This window comes from Hippocampus bargibanti, linkage group LG03 (assembly GCF_051943395.1).
Source record: "Hippocampus bargibanti isolate YZ-2025 linkage group LG03, ASM5194339v1, whole genome shotgun sequence".
NCBI lineage: Eukaryota > Metazoa > Chordata > Actinopteri > Syngnathiformes > Syngnathidae > Hippocampus > Hippocampus bargibanti.
Window position 1 is genome coordinate 15091936 of NC_142736.1, and position 17257 is coordinate 15109192.

General features: G+C 39.1%; 1 protein-coding gene across 23 annotated transcripts in view; it reads left to right on the top strand.

The window, feature by feature from the left end:
- The window catches only part of madd (MAP-kinase activating death domain), a 43997-nt gene that overhangs the window by 19834 nt on the left and 6906 nt on the right, over nt 1-17257 (top strand). For 8 of the 23 annotated variants that reach the window (XM_088992166.1, XM_088992167.1, XM_088992171.1 and 5 more), the window contains 18 exons: nt 1718-1826; nt 1947-2133; nt 2583-2733; nt 2986-3189; nt 4505-4555; nt 6081-6184; nt 6389-6472; nt 7200-7358; nt 8261-8381; nt 8560-8622; nt 9922-10042; nt 10714-10819; nt 10908-11018; nt 11088-11195; nt 11289-11453; nt 11544-11616; nt 12289-12395; nt 16263-16332. In XM_088992166.1, coding sequence (XP_088848292.1) covers nt 1718-1826; nt 1947-2133; nt 2583-2733; nt 2986-3189; nt 4505-4555; nt 6081-6184; nt 6389-6472; nt 7200-7358; nt 8261-8381; nt 8560-8622; nt 9922-10042; nt 10714-10819; nt 10908-11018; nt 11088-11195; nt 11289-11453; nt 11544-11616; nt 12289-12395; nt 16263-16332 — 2094 coding nt within the window. Of the gene's footprint in view, nt 1-231; nt 292-1717; nt 1827-1946; nt 2134-2582; nt 2734-2985; nt 3190-4504; nt 4556-6080; nt 6185-6388; nt 6473-7199; nt 7359-8260; nt 8382-8559; nt 8623-9921; nt 10043-10713; nt 10820-10907; nt 11019-11087; nt 11196-11288; nt 11454-11543; nt 11617-12288; nt 12396-16262; nt 16333-17257 lie in introns of all 23 variants that reach the window. The other 15 variants (XR_016114454.1, XM_088992179.1, XM_088992181.1 and 12 more) reach the window with 8 other exon arrangements.

The following is a 17257-nucleotide window of genomic DNA, read 5'->3' on the forward strand; positions in this document are numbered from 1 at the left end:
TGTAGTGTCAAAAATTTTTGGGGTGATAGCACCATCAGGACATCATGTGTAATGATGTCCTTTTTTGTTTTGGTTCTGCTACTTTTCTTCTGTTTGGAGTCATCTTTGGTATGCATGCATGTTTGTTGTTGTTGATGTTTGTTGGGGTGATGTTCAGACTGGTTATGACTGGGCCGGTATTTCTGTCTCTGTCCACTTGTGGCAGCAACTAATTCTGGGTTTTGTGTGCAGTATTTGGGCTAAATTCTCTAATGGAGATAATAACAGAGGCCGGCCCGGGGAGCGGAGAAGGTGGGTTCTGCGCTTTCCCCGAGTGAGCCGCATGCTTCTCCAAGCCAGTCAACTACATCTCCCCTCATTCTTTGATCATTTCACCCCCACGCCCATGTGTGTCATCACAGATTCACTTTATTTTTCCTCAGACTATTTTCCTTTCATACATGTAAACATTTAAGTGAAGTATTACATTATTCGACAGGATACAGGCTCCAAACAAAAACAGAATAGATTAAAAAAAGAATAATAATAACTGCATTTACTGGCAAGTTTCTATTTCCCCCCCTGCTTCTACTGTGTTGATGGAATTGGGCCTAATCATGCTATACTGTTTATACTAACTACAGCAATGTAGCTGGTAAACAGTATACAGTTGTTTAAAAAATCATTTAATTAGTTCTTGGTAAGTTGTTAGTTGTATTTACTTGAATAATATCATACTACTGTATTATACTGTGTATGCATACACACCACAGCAAAATCAATGCTGTTTGTGTTTTATTTATCTATTGTTCAGTTGATTTTGTGTGGGTCGTCTTTTTGTCTGGCCTCATAGTGAGGAATCATTTGCTGGCACCTTTTGTAAATTCCACTCTCTAAAATCACATTAGGGAGATTAAATCATACACATATCCCCGATATCGACATACTTCAAATTTCAGATGCATTTATTCATCACAGAAGAGCACTTAATCTCAAAATATTTATTTTATAGAATGATATCTATAATTAAAAACAATTAAAATATTTTGTTATACAGTATGCAAATAAATAATGACTCACAATTGATTTGTGCACTAGTTTGTACTAAAAGCATGATTGACACAACCATTTGTAAGATGTAAATTACATTGCAGAAATCCAATTGAGTCAGTTTGTGCTCTTTTGTTTTCTATTTATTGACTTTAGCAGCAATCTGTCCTCCTCTTCTGTTGGGCACATAATTACCGACAGTTTGTTTTCACAATAGTTTTGGTCTACTGATACAATTCGATCCAATTCAATGCTGCGCCACCACCCAGAGCAAAATGTATCTTTCCTTTTTGTGTGTGTGTGTGTGTGTGTGTGTGTGTGTGTGTGTGTGTGTGTGTGTGTGTGTGTGTGTGTGTGTGTGTGTGTGTGTGTGTGTGTGTGTGTGTGTGTGTGTGCCTCTATTCTAACCTTGTTTGTTATCCCTTCAACTCTCCTGTTGTAATATTGGTCTTGCAGATGCAGATTTCATCGGCTGAAAAGTTAACAGCAGATTACTGGCTGCTTTGTTTCTGTTGATACAGTGATAAAGGGGGCTGAAAAAAATGAGCTCCTGAAAAACACTGTTCCTCTCCTGGTACACGTGTCTACCCAAACCTCCTTTGAGTTTTGCCTATTGTTCTTTTTTTGTGATCCTATTTGCAGGTTATCTGTTGTGTTTGGGGATCTCATTGTGTTGCTTAACTTTCAGGTGCACGTGCACCTCGGGCTCTTGTGGACCAGAAGTCTTCTGTTATCAAACACAGCCCGACAGTGAAAAGAGAATCACCCTCTCCTCAGGGACGGATCAATAATACAAGGTATTCGTTAAAATGTGCAAACTTTTCAAGAGAAATATTACAGCTCCGTATGCTATATTTATGTCTGTTTTCAAACATCCTTGACTGGTTAATGCATCTGAGCTTATGTTATCAATACAGTGAAAACCAGCAGTTCTTGAAGGAGGTTGTACAGAGTGTCTTGGATGGACAAGGTGTCGGCTGGCTCAACATGAAAAAAGTGCGCCGCCTGTTGGAGAATGAACAGCTCCGTGTCTTCGTGCTGAGTAAACTGAACAGAGTGAGCCAGTCAGAGGAAGACTCCAGACAGGAAATCATTCGTGATGTGGTATGATTATTCTTTCAGCCATTTCTTGTTACCTCTTGTAGTGCGACTCGGGTTAAAAAAAAACAACACCTTTTTTAAATTTCAGGTTCCGTCATGATATGGTTTATTAAGTTAAGTTATGAAAGAGACAAAATTCAGTGTGCCAAGATATTTGCTCTGCCTCAAGAGCCTGTAATTAACATTGGACTTTGGACTAACACTGGCATTTTAATGTTAGTTCACTTGTAACTTAAACTACTTTTCTTTGTTTGTTAAATCCTTATTTGTAAAATTGTTGTTTGTCAGATTTTAATAAAGGGAGAAAGCAATTATTACACCTTGATTATTTAATTTTATCCCCGAAACCCTTCATAAAATAGAACAACTTCACACAATGAATAATGTGTTATCTGTTGTTATGGTAAAAGGCACTTACTTGCACTTTTATTATGAATCATCTTTATTTTCAGGAGGTGAGCAGAAAGGTGTACAAAGGCATGTTGGACATATTGAAATGTACAGTATCCAGTTTGGAACATTCCTACACAAACGCAGGCCTCGGAGGAATGGCCAGTGTCTTTAGCTTATTGGAGATAGCACGAACACATTACCAAACCAAAGGTGAGTTTAACACAGAATCTTTGTAGTATTTTTTCTTCTTCAAAATGAATGGTAAATTCAATTAATCTTCTCAACCTGAAAGTTTTTTTTTAGACGAAAAAGCATGAGCTTATGCCGCAAATACCGTCCAAAGCTTTATCTTGCATTTATGTCAAGCACTCTTTCATCTAACAAGCTAAACTAATCAAGGTTCCACTAATTCTGGTGAACTTCATCTGGTCTGTGGCACCTTTAATTTTGATAACTTGTTAGACCCTGAAAAGCGCAAGCGGAGCCCCACCGATAGTGCTGGCAGCCCGGGGAGTAAAGAGAGTCCTTCCGGTCGAATGGAGGCAGCCAGACCACAAGGTCTTCTGACCGTCCCTCATCTGCAGCTGCCACATCACACACCGGGCAGAGGAGCCCGCCATTTTGACACCCGGAGCCTGAATGAAGAGAACTTTATTGCCTCGATTGGTGTGTACACCACTGCAGCCTGGTTGCATGTGCGCAGGGAGATCCCCTGAAAAAGTTCATCAGAACAAATTCCTCTCCCTTCTTGAACCATTCCCAAGAAAGTCACAATCATAAATGTGCCGGAGGTACAATATTCCAGACATTACTGTTTAAATTGGCATTCTAAGAATGAGAATGGTGCTCAAAGCACTTGCAATTTTGCAAAGTATTTTTGTTTCATTCATGCCGTCTGTCGAAACGTATCAAGATAATCTTCAACATAAAATAACCATAAAAGTGTGCAATAGATTAACCAAAAATATGTTTGGAATAGTGTGTAGCTCTGTCTCCCTGCTCGGATTGCGTTTGTCGCACCTTCCTAGAACATTTGTGTCCCAGTTTGCCTCCTTTCAAGAGGTCTGTCGTCAGCCTCTAAGCACCTTGAATGCATGCCTCCTTTTTTTAGTTTTACAATCGCTAAATCTGCAGTACTGGCCAAGGTAAATCGCTCATATGGGCATCATGATAAAAATTGTCTCGCTTTCGCCTTTACTGCAGGTTCCTACAACACATAGAATCTAGCAGTACTTTTTGCACTCAGCATGGATTGTGGAAACAAACTCCCAGGAAACAGTCCCAGTTAAGACCAAAAATGAAATATTTCAAATCAGTAATGGCTAAAGCACCAAATACAGCGGCTGGTTTGAATTTGATTTTTTTTCATGGAGGGGGATTTTTTTCTGGGCCTGTGTACCGGATAACTTAGTCAAGCTGCAAGTAGCTTGGCATCTCTTTCAACCTTGCAACCATTTTCTTCCTATTAGAAGTTGCACCTTCAATTCTACAGAATGCTGTGAAGTGTGCACCCCAGCTTTTGCAACTGCTCCCATTTCATCTTGTGGCTTGTCAACCCATGAACCGCATTCCATGCTCTTCTCCAGTTAGATAATGTCACATTCTAATGTCTTTACTGGCCAGCCAAACCACTTCAATGTATTAAGGATGTTCTCTGTTCTGTGCTGTGATACAGAGCGCATTCCGACGTTGGTGTGGCTCTCCAGTTGTTCCCGAGTGTGTTGTAATGTAACCATTGTAGCTGTCTCACAGTAAGGGACGCAACTTGAAAAGCCATGATTATTTCAGGTTGCTACGCGGCTACATGCAAACATTACAAAACATTCTACTGAGATCATTCAATTCTGTGCTACTTTGTTTTTTAAGTTTATGTTAAACTTGATTTAATTTTGCTTTCGATGCTCATCCACCACACATAGTTTTTCAACATGCTCTCTGACTACCTGTCTTTTTCTCCTTGCTTGCAATGCATCTTGGGTAGAATTGTGGAGCAAGCACCAGGATAAGCAAAAATCTATGGAAAAACCACAGAGTAAGAAACTTCACACATCAAAAAAGATTGGGGTATCAAGTTGTTGACTCTTTTTCCGCCCCTTTCTGTCTTTTTTAGTCTACTATGTCTTTAGGTCGCCATATAAATAGAACTCGAGACATGATGCATAAACGTTAGTGTGATTTCACATTGACTTTTGAAATCGGGTAGCACAACACTATACAGCATGTTCAACACACTACAAACTAGTTTTTGTCAGGTTGTTGTGGTTTACTGTCTACAATCAGGCTTGGTAAACCACATTGGTGTTATCAGTAATTGGCACATTTAAATTCTTATTACAGCCTGTGTTTTTTTCCCCAAAAATGACACTTTCTATGCCATGGTTTACAGGCTTAAGCAACATTTATGACATTGGTTATGTAAGGCAATGTATCAGAATTAGCATAAATGTACACACGCTGCCTTTTTCTTCTTTTAATCTCTCCAATGTCTTGCTTTTTAATTTTTAAGATGTTATTGAACCTATTTGTAAATGTCTCTTATTCCACTGAAGTGGACAGACTCGTTACACTGACTGTTTGTCAGTTTGTCGGCATGCCTAACTGCCTGCGTCTGTGTTTTGAAACCCCATTGGCAGCGCTGACCAAGAGTTAATGTTGCGATCTGTGATGAAGTGTTACACTGCTTCACGCTCTTGCAGTTTTGTTTTCATTTGTGATTGTTTTTCGCAATTTTACTGCACTTTGGGCTTGCTCCCTTCTTGCTTCACTGTCTGGTCCTCCTGACGTTTCTTCATTTAAACTTGAATGATTTTGTCGGTTTCTGTACACTCACCATTCACATGAATTATAATTGTACAATTTAGGGATTTCAATTATGTCATGAATTACTGTTTCTTGTTTCTGTATATTTTCTTCTTTGAAAACCCTGTTCCTGTATAATTTGTTAAATTATTTTAGTGATTTCAACAAAACGGTACGCATTCACAATTGAGCACAAATGACTTGAAATCGTCCTGCCTGTTTTTTGATGCGATTCACATTCTTTTTTTTAACCACTTAGTATTTCAACATATTGCCTTCTATTTCCCTAGAATTTGGATACATACATGTTTTCACCATCTAGCTCACTGATGTAACCTTGCACAGTTTTAACACAACAATATCATCCATGTAGTTTTTTTTAATTCGGGAAAGCAAATCTAAAACCATGCATACATGTCTTTGAGGATTTACATTATACACTTGTTTTGTGCTGAAAAGATCTTTGAAATCCCAATATTGCCGTGAAATTCATGTCCCTGGTGAATGTAATGAAACTTTTTTTTCTGCAATTGCGCAGAATAGTGCTGAAAAATGTTTATACCAGGTATGATGGTCACCATTATGTTCTGATAGTAGCAATTTATTTACTGCTGTATTCCAAAGATTTTAAGTGAAGACTTTATCAATTGTACTTGTGTTATTGATGTGCAGTTCTGGCTTTGAATCATCTGACTCGCAGGAAGGTAAGATTGTAAGACATTCATTAATGATAGTCTGATAGTTGTGTTTGTCCTCAGGGACTGAAGGAGCAAAGCAACAACGCACCCAGGTGACTGATGCAGATGAGAATAAATCTCAGATGAGTGCTGATAGTGGTCTCAGTGTCACATCTGGATCTCAGGTTAGTGCATGGTGTACTCGGACCTCTCCGTGCCATCTCTTAATCTCCGGTTTGTGCCCGGTTTTCATAAATTTAGATAAATAGACCCCAGGATGGTCAAAAACACATAATGTTATCTGGTGAAATCTGTGAAGTTGCCTGCTCCAAATCTACTGCTGTCTTGACTGTTGATTTTTGTCTTGTTTTTCCTCCTTGCCTTTTTAGAAGAGTGACACAGAGTCAGTAACAAGTTCTGAACCTCCTATCTTAACAAGAAGTACCAGCCAAGACTCAGAGGCCAGCACAGTGGTAGGACGGGACCAACTCAAATAGAGCCTTTTGCCTTTGCTTCATACACTTGAAAGAAAAAGTCACAGCTATAGACAAACACAGTCAGCTTGAACCCACATAATTACAGTATATGTTCCTATGTTTTTTTTATATTCAACACCACAGTACTGGTTGGAAAAAAAGGATGTGAACACTCAGGTTAATGAGATAATTGGAGTCAAAAATCGGAAAACTAGAGTCTAATTTATTAGCTCACACGTACCCCCCCCCCCCCCTCCCACACACACACACACACCAGTTTGGAGTTTGCAATTGAAAATGTGTTATCTGATGTGAACTATACCTCAAACAAAATAACACTTGTCATTCTTCATAAAGCTGGGATGGTTACAAAGATCTCTGATAGCCTTGATGTCCATTAAGGCCATCATTAAATACATAATCTAAAGATCAAGTTACACACTGTTGCTACTCTAACGAGGAATGGCCATCTAGTGTAGATGACTACGAGTGGTGGTCTGGTGGAGATGACTACAAGAGCATAATTTTTCTTTCAACTGTATATCTGCATTCATTTTATATCCTGATGACGGTTTTGGATCAATCAATCATTTATCCCATTTTGAGTAGTGAACAAAAAGAGCAATATCTCAAGGTGGGGGAGCCACACGAACCAAGTGCACGAATAAATTGAGAAGTTGCCACCGACAAAATATTTATGGATTTATTGTGTGTTTATCTGTAGATGAGCAATAGCTCTGGGGAGACTCTGGGTGCTGACAGTGAACTGAGCAGCACATTAGGAGATGGCTTGGGTGGAAGAAGTGCTTTACACTTAGCCCAATCCAGGGGGACCCTCTCTGACAGTGAGATTGAAACAAACCCTGCCACCAGCTCATTATTTGTAAGTTCAGGATTTATGGCTCCCATCTTTTTTTCGTTCCTCACTAATATTGTTGTCTTAATTTATTTGTATTATATTTTATGCCCATTTCTAAGCAGAGGTTTAAGTAAAACCAACATTTCAGTTACTGTGGTCTGACAAAAGGGTCATGCCCTCTGCTAAGGAGAATTGATTTCAAAAGACAACAATAACAGAACTTTGCTCGAGTGTCATTAGTTTTTCATACATGGAATGAAAGTGGCACATAACCCACAACTTTTGCATTTTTGGCAAGCATTTAACTCTTTGAGGAAACAGGAGTTAACCAGTAAGGAATGTTTTTTATGATTAAGTACAAATTGCTTTTTTTTGTTTTGAGTCACCTGCTGCCAAAATCGCCAAGCAATTGACACTCATCGACAGATTTCTAATTGCCTGTAGATTCCAATCAATGGACGAAATGTACCTCTTTCTGTGAAACTTCAAAAAAACAACAGCTATTTACATTATTCATTCTTTTGTAATATTAAACAAATACTCAAGGACAGTGTACTGTAAAACTGTCAAATATTTTGCCTCTATTTAACATAGTTATTGTTGCATTTTTGGTAGAATAAAAAGGGGTTACTGAATTCATTATATACATTAATATATATTTTTTGATGAATCAGTGGAATTTTATTTTACCAAGTATTGGGATTTGGCCTACAAAAAACAACCCTATTAGTCAGGCCCTAATGTACGGTATTCACAAATCTAAATTGACCTCCCTAATTCATAAGTTCTTCCTCATCATAAAAGCTGTTTCAATACCACCATATCAAGTATGATCTGCGCCATTTTTTGATAAAAGGATGCACGCCACTTAAAAGTGACATTACCATGATGGCATAAAATATGGATGGTTAATCTGGTTTTACCAGGGGAAGACTCACACACTAAAACCTGGTGCAAAAGACCATACAGCTGCAATGGCAAAAGGAATGCCTACTCAGCCAATGGAGGATATCAGCATGAGGATCTATCTTTGTGAAGGCCTGTTGGGTATGCACAGTTTGTGTTAGAATAATTTCTGTTGAGGTAATTGGCTCTGTCCCTGTTGTTTGTGTTTTCGGTTTTTGACCTATACTTTTTTTTTGCCTGCCATTAACGCTTTTTAATTATCGCCTAATCCCACTTCTCTTTCCTCCCGCTTCTTTTTCCTCCTGGGCAAATCTTCCAGGCCGTGATAAGAGCTCCGTTTGGGATCAACTAGAGGATGCTGCCATGGAAACCTTTTCGCTAAGTAGGGCTAATCTCTTGCTGTGGCCTTTTTTCCTTTGTGTAGCGTGCAAATGGTGTTCACCATGTGTTGTGCTGAATTGAACAGCTGGTGTTTTGTGGTTTTCTCCACCTAATCAATTATCTCTAAATGGGAGCTGCTTGATGTTGATGTTGTTTTTTTGTTGTTTGTCTGTTATTGAGAAAGAATGGAAAGCTGTCAAGTATGACTGTCCTCTGGCTTCATGCTTATACTTCTTGCACCATCGCTATATGTCCACTTCTTCCTTTTTCAGCTTCTCTATGACAGCTGCAATCTAATAATGTTGTTATAAAATTATTAAGCGAGCCAACCCCCATTTTTCATGTGACGCACAAATTGGGGTTTAATCAGTCTTTTTTGTTTGTTTGTTTTTAAAGAATGCTTTTCCCAATACATTTCAGTGGGCCTCACCAATACACCGATTTTCACTATTTGTATGTCCTCATCCGCCTTGAATAGCTGGGATCCATTGTTTTCATAAATCTCTTTAGAAATCTTAAAACAAAACTACACTGATAAGTCAACACTCAGCAACAGTCTGTTCTGTGATATTGAGGTAACTTCAATGAGAAAACTTGAGTCCTCCTTTTTAAAATTAATAATTGCTATATAGGCAGGTCTGACACTCCCTGTGCGCACAACAACCCCTTCCATTACAATCCCGATCAAATGCATTCGAACAAAAGAGGGAAGTACACACTTCGTTCCATAGCAGTGGAATGAGAGAGAGGACTTTTGCTCATTCACGTGTCTTTTTGGCAATCATCGCTATGAACCTGAAACATTGTCCAGTCTTTTCTGCTCAAAATGTGAATCTGCTAACTTCACAGTAATTTTTAGAGGATATTTGTTTACGGCCCTGTTCTGTTCTTATAGCTCAATAGTTAATAATTCCAGTAGACTAAGCATATAAAATAAGCAGGTGAGCAGTACTGAAAGAGAACTAATTCATTCCCTTTCCTCATATAATGTACTTGGCTTGCATACTGGAATGGGTGCAAATTCACTAGTCACCGTTCATAATCACAAAAACGTGTATAAACACCCTCCCTCGTATTCTCTTTTCCACCCGCCACCTATCAGTACCATGACGCAGAAAGCCACGGGGGTGGGCATGACACACACATAGCTCAATGACTCAACGAAGCTGATGAGACAGTTCAAACTATATCTGACATCATATCATTTCAGATAAGACTGTTGATTATTCTTTGAAGGCCATCCTGTAGAAAATGCCAGCATGGAGCGTTGCACATTTTGAGTGATATAATGACTTTACAGGTAAAGAACGTTCCACGCTGTGGGACCAGGTGCAGTTCTGGGAGGATGCCTATTTAGATGCCGTCATGTTAGAGCGTGAGGGGATGGGATTGGATCAAGGACCTCAAGAAATGATTGAAAGGTTTGATGTAGACTTATTTAGCTTTTTGATTTCATAATTTGTTTTTTCATTTGTTTTTCAAGATTTTCTGAATTTTTTGATAGCTCGTTATTTGTAGGTTGGTCAGCTATGTAGTTAGTATGTTTACAAGATTACTGCAGAACAGACTTCCACAAGCCCCAGAAATAATGTTAACAGCTAAACTTTGTGGAGGACTGTCAGTGAGTGGTATTTCACTGATTTTATTTTGTTTATTTATAGTGATGGAGGCGAATAGGTGGAGTTAGAATTGCTTTAAGAGTAATTATTATGGTTATTATGATTACTACCTGGCTGGCTACCACCTAGCTGGCTATCTATTTGCTATCTATTAGCTATCTGGCTGGCTCGCTAGCTATCTAGCTGTCTATCTTAGTTATACGGCTACCTAGCTGTCTATCTATTAGCTATTGATTGGCCATCTATTAGCTAGCTAGCTTTCTATCTATTTGAGTTACTTCTGGGTTGAGTGAACGCTGGCGCGTGCGGCTGCCATTGCTCAACCACAGAAAAACTTGTTCTGTGACTGAAAAGTGACCTTGAGAGTTTTGAAAGGCGCTTATAAATGAAAAGTATTATTATTGTTAAACCAAATTCATTAACCTTTCACACTGTACCCCAAGACTCTTACCGCTTGCTCTGTGTTTTAATAGATACTTGTCATTGGGAGAACATGACCGAAAGCGACTGGAGGATGATGAGGACAAACTCCTGGCTACACTACTACACAACCTAATTGCATACATGCTCATGATGAAAGTAAGAAACAAGGATTTGAATATAATGTACAATAGATGCATTGACACCTTGGTATATTAAACAAGTATTCCTGTGAATGTCTTCCTAGGTGACCAAAAATGACATTCGGAAAAAAGTGAGGCGCTTGATGGGCAAGTCTCACATTGGCCTTTCCTACAGCCAGGAGATCAATGAATTGCTGGACAAATTGACCCAAATGGTAGGCATTTATCTCTTTTAAAGTATTGTCTGAATTATTGTGCAACACCTTTCTGTGTTGTGCTCTTAGAACGGCCGCGAGCTGTCCATTCGGCCTTGTGGAAGCCGACATATAAAGAAACAAACATTTGTTGTGCACGCTGGTACTGATACGACTGGGGACATTTTCTTTATGGAGGTTTGCATTCTCTTTGATATGGTTTCATATTAGAAACTGAACAAACTGGTCCTATTATTAAAGTGTTTTACATTCCACTTATTAATGTCTCAGGTTTGTGATGACTGCATAGTCCTTCGCAGCAACATTGGCACAGTGTACGAGCGCTGGTGGTACGAGAAACTCATCAACATGACTTACTGCCCTAAAACCAAGGTTTTATGTCTCTGGAGACGTAACGGCCAAGAGACACAACTCAATAAGTTCTATACCAAAAAGGTGTGAAGTCTAGCTTTTTGTTTTTCTTTCACTATCCAAAATATTTCCCATCAACCCTTAAGATGCAATACTTTCCTCACTGCTTTCTAGTGTCGGGACCTCTACTACTGTGTTAAGGATAGTATGGAAAGAGCTGCAGCTAGACAGCAAAGCTCCAAACCAGGTATGGCGATGGCATTTCATGGGAGCTTGGATTTATTTGTATGAGTAATTGTGATTAAATTCAGATCTAACTCCGGTGCAGAAAAGAAGCGCACTTAGGACTAGTTTTTGTACCAGACTTCCACGAAACAATGCAGTAAATCAATCCATCGATCCAGGAGGCTCCCCGGTTTTACGCTCTGTTCCTGGAGACTTTTGCTAACTTGTTATAATAATAATAATAGTAATAATATAATAATAATAATACATTTCATTTCCAAGCGCCTTTCAAAACTCTCAAGGTCACTCTACAGTAATGCTAACACTGTCATAATTGCAGTTATTTGAAGAAAAAAAGATGTTCTTGACCATGAACATGAAAAATAATATCAACTACAGTGGCAAGGGTGCCATTTTCTGATATGTGAAGACACATATTCATCTCTGTGCAAACTAGTTCATCACCTTTGTCGGTACCACTGTAAATGGAGTGTTTTTATGGGCTGCTGAAGACATACATATTAAATGTTTATACAGTCCTGGTTAATCAAGAACAAAAACAACCACAGGAACAGCTCGTCAGTCTTTGTTTTCCGATCAGTGTTTACAACCAGACTAATTTAACTAAACCACTACATTTGTCTTTAAAAGGCTTCAGTTTTAAATGAACTAACCTATGGACTTATTTCGTTAGGTCCAGAGCTCGGTGGAGAGTTTCCAGTCCAAGATATGAAAACCGGCGAGGGAGGATTGCTGCAGGTCACGTTGGAGGGAATTAACCTAAAGTTCATGCATAGTCAGGTAAGTAGGACCAACGCAGAAAGAGGCTTCATATCCTCACACAAGGGCATGAAAACAAGTCACTCGTGGTAATAAAGTTTTCATCCCATTATATTTAATGCCTTTCTGCTCATCTCACTGCTTTGCATTTCATTTCACATTATGACCATCTTCCTCTACTGTTACTCACTTTAGCTAATAATCCAAAGGTCGCAAGGTCTGGTCAAATGTTCCATTGGCCTTTGGTCACACGAGATATTTTCGTTAGAGGAAGAACTTGTGTCTTTTAGGTTTTTTTATTTTGCTGTTTTCTTTACTTGTTAGTGTTCTTGCCTGCATGCTTGCATTTCTCAAAGACTATCAATGCATCCCTTCAAATGATTCTTTTCACATTTGGGAGATAACGACTTCTTGTTAATTTACTGTATGGGAGTAAATGAAGTGTTGCTGTGTGTGTGTTGTGCATCAGTGGTAAGACTGATGATCTTGTTCAAAGACTTTTCATTAATAATTGGCGATTCAGTAGCAACCTCGACATTTTAAGTTTGGACCGTCAAACATTGTCATGTTTTGTCTTCACATCTGCACAGTTAGGACAGATGGTTGACATAATTGGTGCTGGTGCACATTTTTATAAAATAATGAGCACACTTCTTTTATTACCATTTACCACTGCTTTAAGAAAGGTTTGCACATGCAAAATACATCTTCAATTGATTGCTCACCCAAATAGATTTATCTATATTTTTAGATGTGTTCCTTCTCTTTTATTTATCTGTAGTCCGCCATTAATTTCTAATTTCAACCAATTCAAATATAGAAGGAACTACAATTTAGAGTTAATGTCTGATTCATCACCATATTGAACTTTTGACTGGACACTTAGGTCTTTTTTTCCACATGGAGAATAATAATACCGTAAATCATGTGCACAACAAGCACCCATGTAGAAATCCTCTCACATACCCACAGCCACGTCCTTCCTTATATGCTCAGTGACACAGTGTCAAGGTCTGTTTTTTTAATTTATTGACCCACCCTGAATTTATGCATAATATCACCAAGTGGAAGCATGTCAATGCAAAAAAATAGAGGGGCACGTACTGATCCCTGTGGGGACTCCATTTCTCAAAACTCAAACGTTGCATTGCCATTAATTACCCAGTGTAACCTCTCTGAGAAGTAAGAATTAAACCTGGAACATCTTTAGCCTGAAATACCAGCATCTGTTTCAAGGTGTTCTAATTATACATTGATCAGCATTGTCCCTGGGAAGCGAGTGCTAAGATTGACTAATCATAGCATTGATCAGGTGTCAAAGTTGATAGCTAGGAGAACATAATTCGCCACTTTAAGTTTAATTCAATTGTTTTTGGCATTATTAATCTCATCCCCAATGTGCTGAATCTTCATTGTACAAAAGCGCCATGAAATCCTGCGCTGAATGGTGGGAGCTATGGGAGGTTGACTGCTGTTGTATTAGCATTGCCATTGTAACAGATCAGTATTTTGGGGTGTTTTTATTGAGACTGATTATTCTCTAATATCTGCGTAAAAAACAGAGGTTTCAGTTACAGTCTCAGACCCCACTGTAAATGGTTCAAACACAGAATCTTTCTATTAGTCACCCATAATTTGTACATTATTTGTGTGAGTCATCAAGGTAGCCACAAGTTCAGAAGATTCATCTAAAAAGCCAGACTACGAGCCACAGCGACTAATTAATTGCAAAATAAAATGGCAACAATGCTATCAGTGGCATGAGGAGAACTTTAAATTGTAGTACTTGGGATCAACTGTCCAGAGTAATGGAGAGTGTGGGAAAGAGGTGAAGAAGCGTGTCCAGACAGGCTGGAGCGGCTGAAGAAAAATATCAGGTGTGATGTGTGATAGAAGGGTTTCAGCTAGGATGAAAGGAAAAGTGTATAAAACAGTGGTGAGACCAGCCATGATGTTTGGACTGGAGACAGTGCCACTGACGAAAAGACAGGAAGAAGAGCTGGAGGTAGCAGAGCTGAAGATGTTGAGGTTTTCTTTGGGAATGACCAGGTTGGATAGGATCAGGAATGAGTACATTAGAGGGACAGTTCATATTAGAGGCTTTGGAGAGAAAGTCAGAGAGGCCAGACTGAGATGGTTTGGACATGTCCAGAGGGGAGAGAGTGACTATAACGGGAGAAGGATGCTGAGCCTTGAACTGCCAGGTCCCCGAGAGGAAGACCGAAGAGGAGGTTCATGGATGTGGTCAGAGAGGACATGAAGGTAGCTGGCGTGAGAGAAGAGGATGCACAAAACCGGCATAGATGGAGGACATTGATTCGCTGTGGCGACCCCTGAAGGGACAAGCCGAAAGGAAAAGATGAAGACATACATATTGGTTTACAGTATATAGCATTTGTGCTGAAGCTGGAACAAAGCGCTAACATGGAAAAGGGGGAAAATGCTTCCCCCTTGTGGAAGGGTAAAAGCATAGCCAGAGGTCTGGCCAGCGCTTTATGTCAAATTTTAAATTCCAGAATAAATTTGGGAATGGCAGTGAATGAGACAGTTTCAATGAAGGAGCCCGATGTGAGCCATTCACCATCATAGGGTTCCTAGTCGTAATAAGATTGTTTTGCCCAAGTCCCGTACTGGATTTAGAGATGGTGATAAATTACGATCGTAGGAATCTGATTTGAGGACTTTGATTGGATTGATCATTGTCATTCATAAGGCCGACCAAGGAAGAAATGCCTAAACTGATTGTGTCGTACTACCTCAGTCGAAAGCATGCCCTTATTCAATGCAGCAGTAGATAGTGAATTACATACTAAGTACCAACTTCAGCAGTTCGGGTTGGGTTCAGAAAGAGGGCAGATTAGCTGCAAACTGCATTCCCTGCTTGCGACCTAAGCTAGTCAACCACTGGACAAGTGTAAATAATCTGCTAAATAACCAAAATATCGTTGTTAGCTTGATTCTCTAAAACATTAAACTCACAAAATGACCAAGTCCAGGCTGTTGCTCTGCTGCATGGGCAATGTCAGAGGAGGCATCTTTATAAAATTGTAGGACCCAAGCATCCATCGTTGAGTACCCTCATGAATTTGTTGTGCTTTTGTGAGGGTGTGGTGCCAGCCCTTGTTGCTGGAGGAGGAGGCATGGAGGGCTCTGGGGGGGTGGAAAGCAAAGGTGAAGCTAGCTTTTGAACACCTGAGTCAAATGGTTGCTCCGGTTTTCATCTCTTATTGGTTAGGGTACGGTCTTGATTCGCCACTAAGTCTGTAAACCCTCCTGTGGACAGTTGCCCACCCAGACTGTCATTGAGTATTTGTGCTCTTTTGTCCGATAATAATCCAAACCATTTCTCTCCCATGCTTTCTCCCCCTGCAAGGAGCGGAAGGTACACAACCTCTGCTGTATTTGCTTCTTAGCTGTAACATCATATGGGTTACTTTTTCTCTTTTTTTATGTTCTCCCCTTTCTAGTTTCCCTATATTCTTGTAGCTGTGCGTCCTTTTCTCTTTGATATGAAAATTCCATGTATGCATCAATGGGCCACAATATCAATGTGCAAACGATTTTAAACTCTGATGTGATTTCCAATGCCATGATCAAGTGATAGTTAGCTTCAAACAGTCCCACTGCATTTAACTGTTGCCCATGTATCATGGAAACTTCTCACTTGTTGTGCTTTATTTCGTTAGTTTTGTTTTATCCCTTTAAACATTCCACTTGTAGCTTCTTTTTCATTTACTTTTCATACTGAATAAGGCAACATTTTAACCTGTTTAATTTTTAATATACACATACATTGAAAGTTTGAACTATCATCCAGTATTGTTAAATTAATAATGTTTTTCTTGTGTTGATGTTGTTTTTGTTTTTTTGTTTTTGTTTTTGTTTTAGGTTTTCATAGAGCTGAGTCACATAAAAAAGTGCAATACAGTGAAGGGAGTCTTTGTCCTGGAGGAATTTGGTAATTACACCATCTATTGATTGTAGACTCGTACTTGGCGCGGCAGTAACTCAGCTTCATGGCAAAGAGCTAATAAGAGTTTACTAAATTGCACATGAGCGATAGGAAAATAACTCAAAATGAAGCAATTGATGGCACACAACAAGGCAGTGTCGCAAAATAGGTTTCATTCAGACGTAAACACTGTAATTCCATTGCTTGATAAGTGTTCCATTGTAAAGTTACTTACATCCCAAAAATATTTTGTAGTATGATTACCATTAAAAAAAATCCGTTTTATGCTGTCCTTAAAATGAACACTGAACAAACCGATAGAATTTATAGCCTTAATTAAAACTCCAGCCAATGTTCCAAAGTCTGAAATCTGTTGTGCAGAAGGCAGCCAGCCAACTAGCCTGTACAAGTTCTGAATTGAATTAGTAAAAAACAAAGCTTTTTATTCTTTTTATATTGCAGCCCCATATTTTGGGATACAAGATTGAGTTTCATAGCTTCACCTCTCATCCCAGGCATAAATACAAACTGTCAATATAAACATTGAAATACATCCTAATTTTACACTTTTTTTTTCTTCCGAAAGTCAGTGAGTAAACCGTGAGTTGCATTTATTTTTGCTAGAGCTCCAGGTTTACTAAACAGACAAAATGAAGTAGTAGGTGCATGTGGTAGTTTGGTAGTGCGAGCAACAGGCAGAGAAGAAGGGAACTAGTTTCTGAAGATCAAAGTGAAGTGCCAGGTTGGATTACTGCCGTGTCTCTGTGCTGATTTTGTAATGTTTCCCTCATCTTTGCCACTATGAAAACCTTCATTCTCCAGCAGGTAAAGTGCTGTCACTTTTTTTCTTCCGACGAATTCTACACACAATATTTGTTCTTTATTTTACTGTCATGCTCCCCTCATCAGCTGCGGTTTATTTGGGAGATCA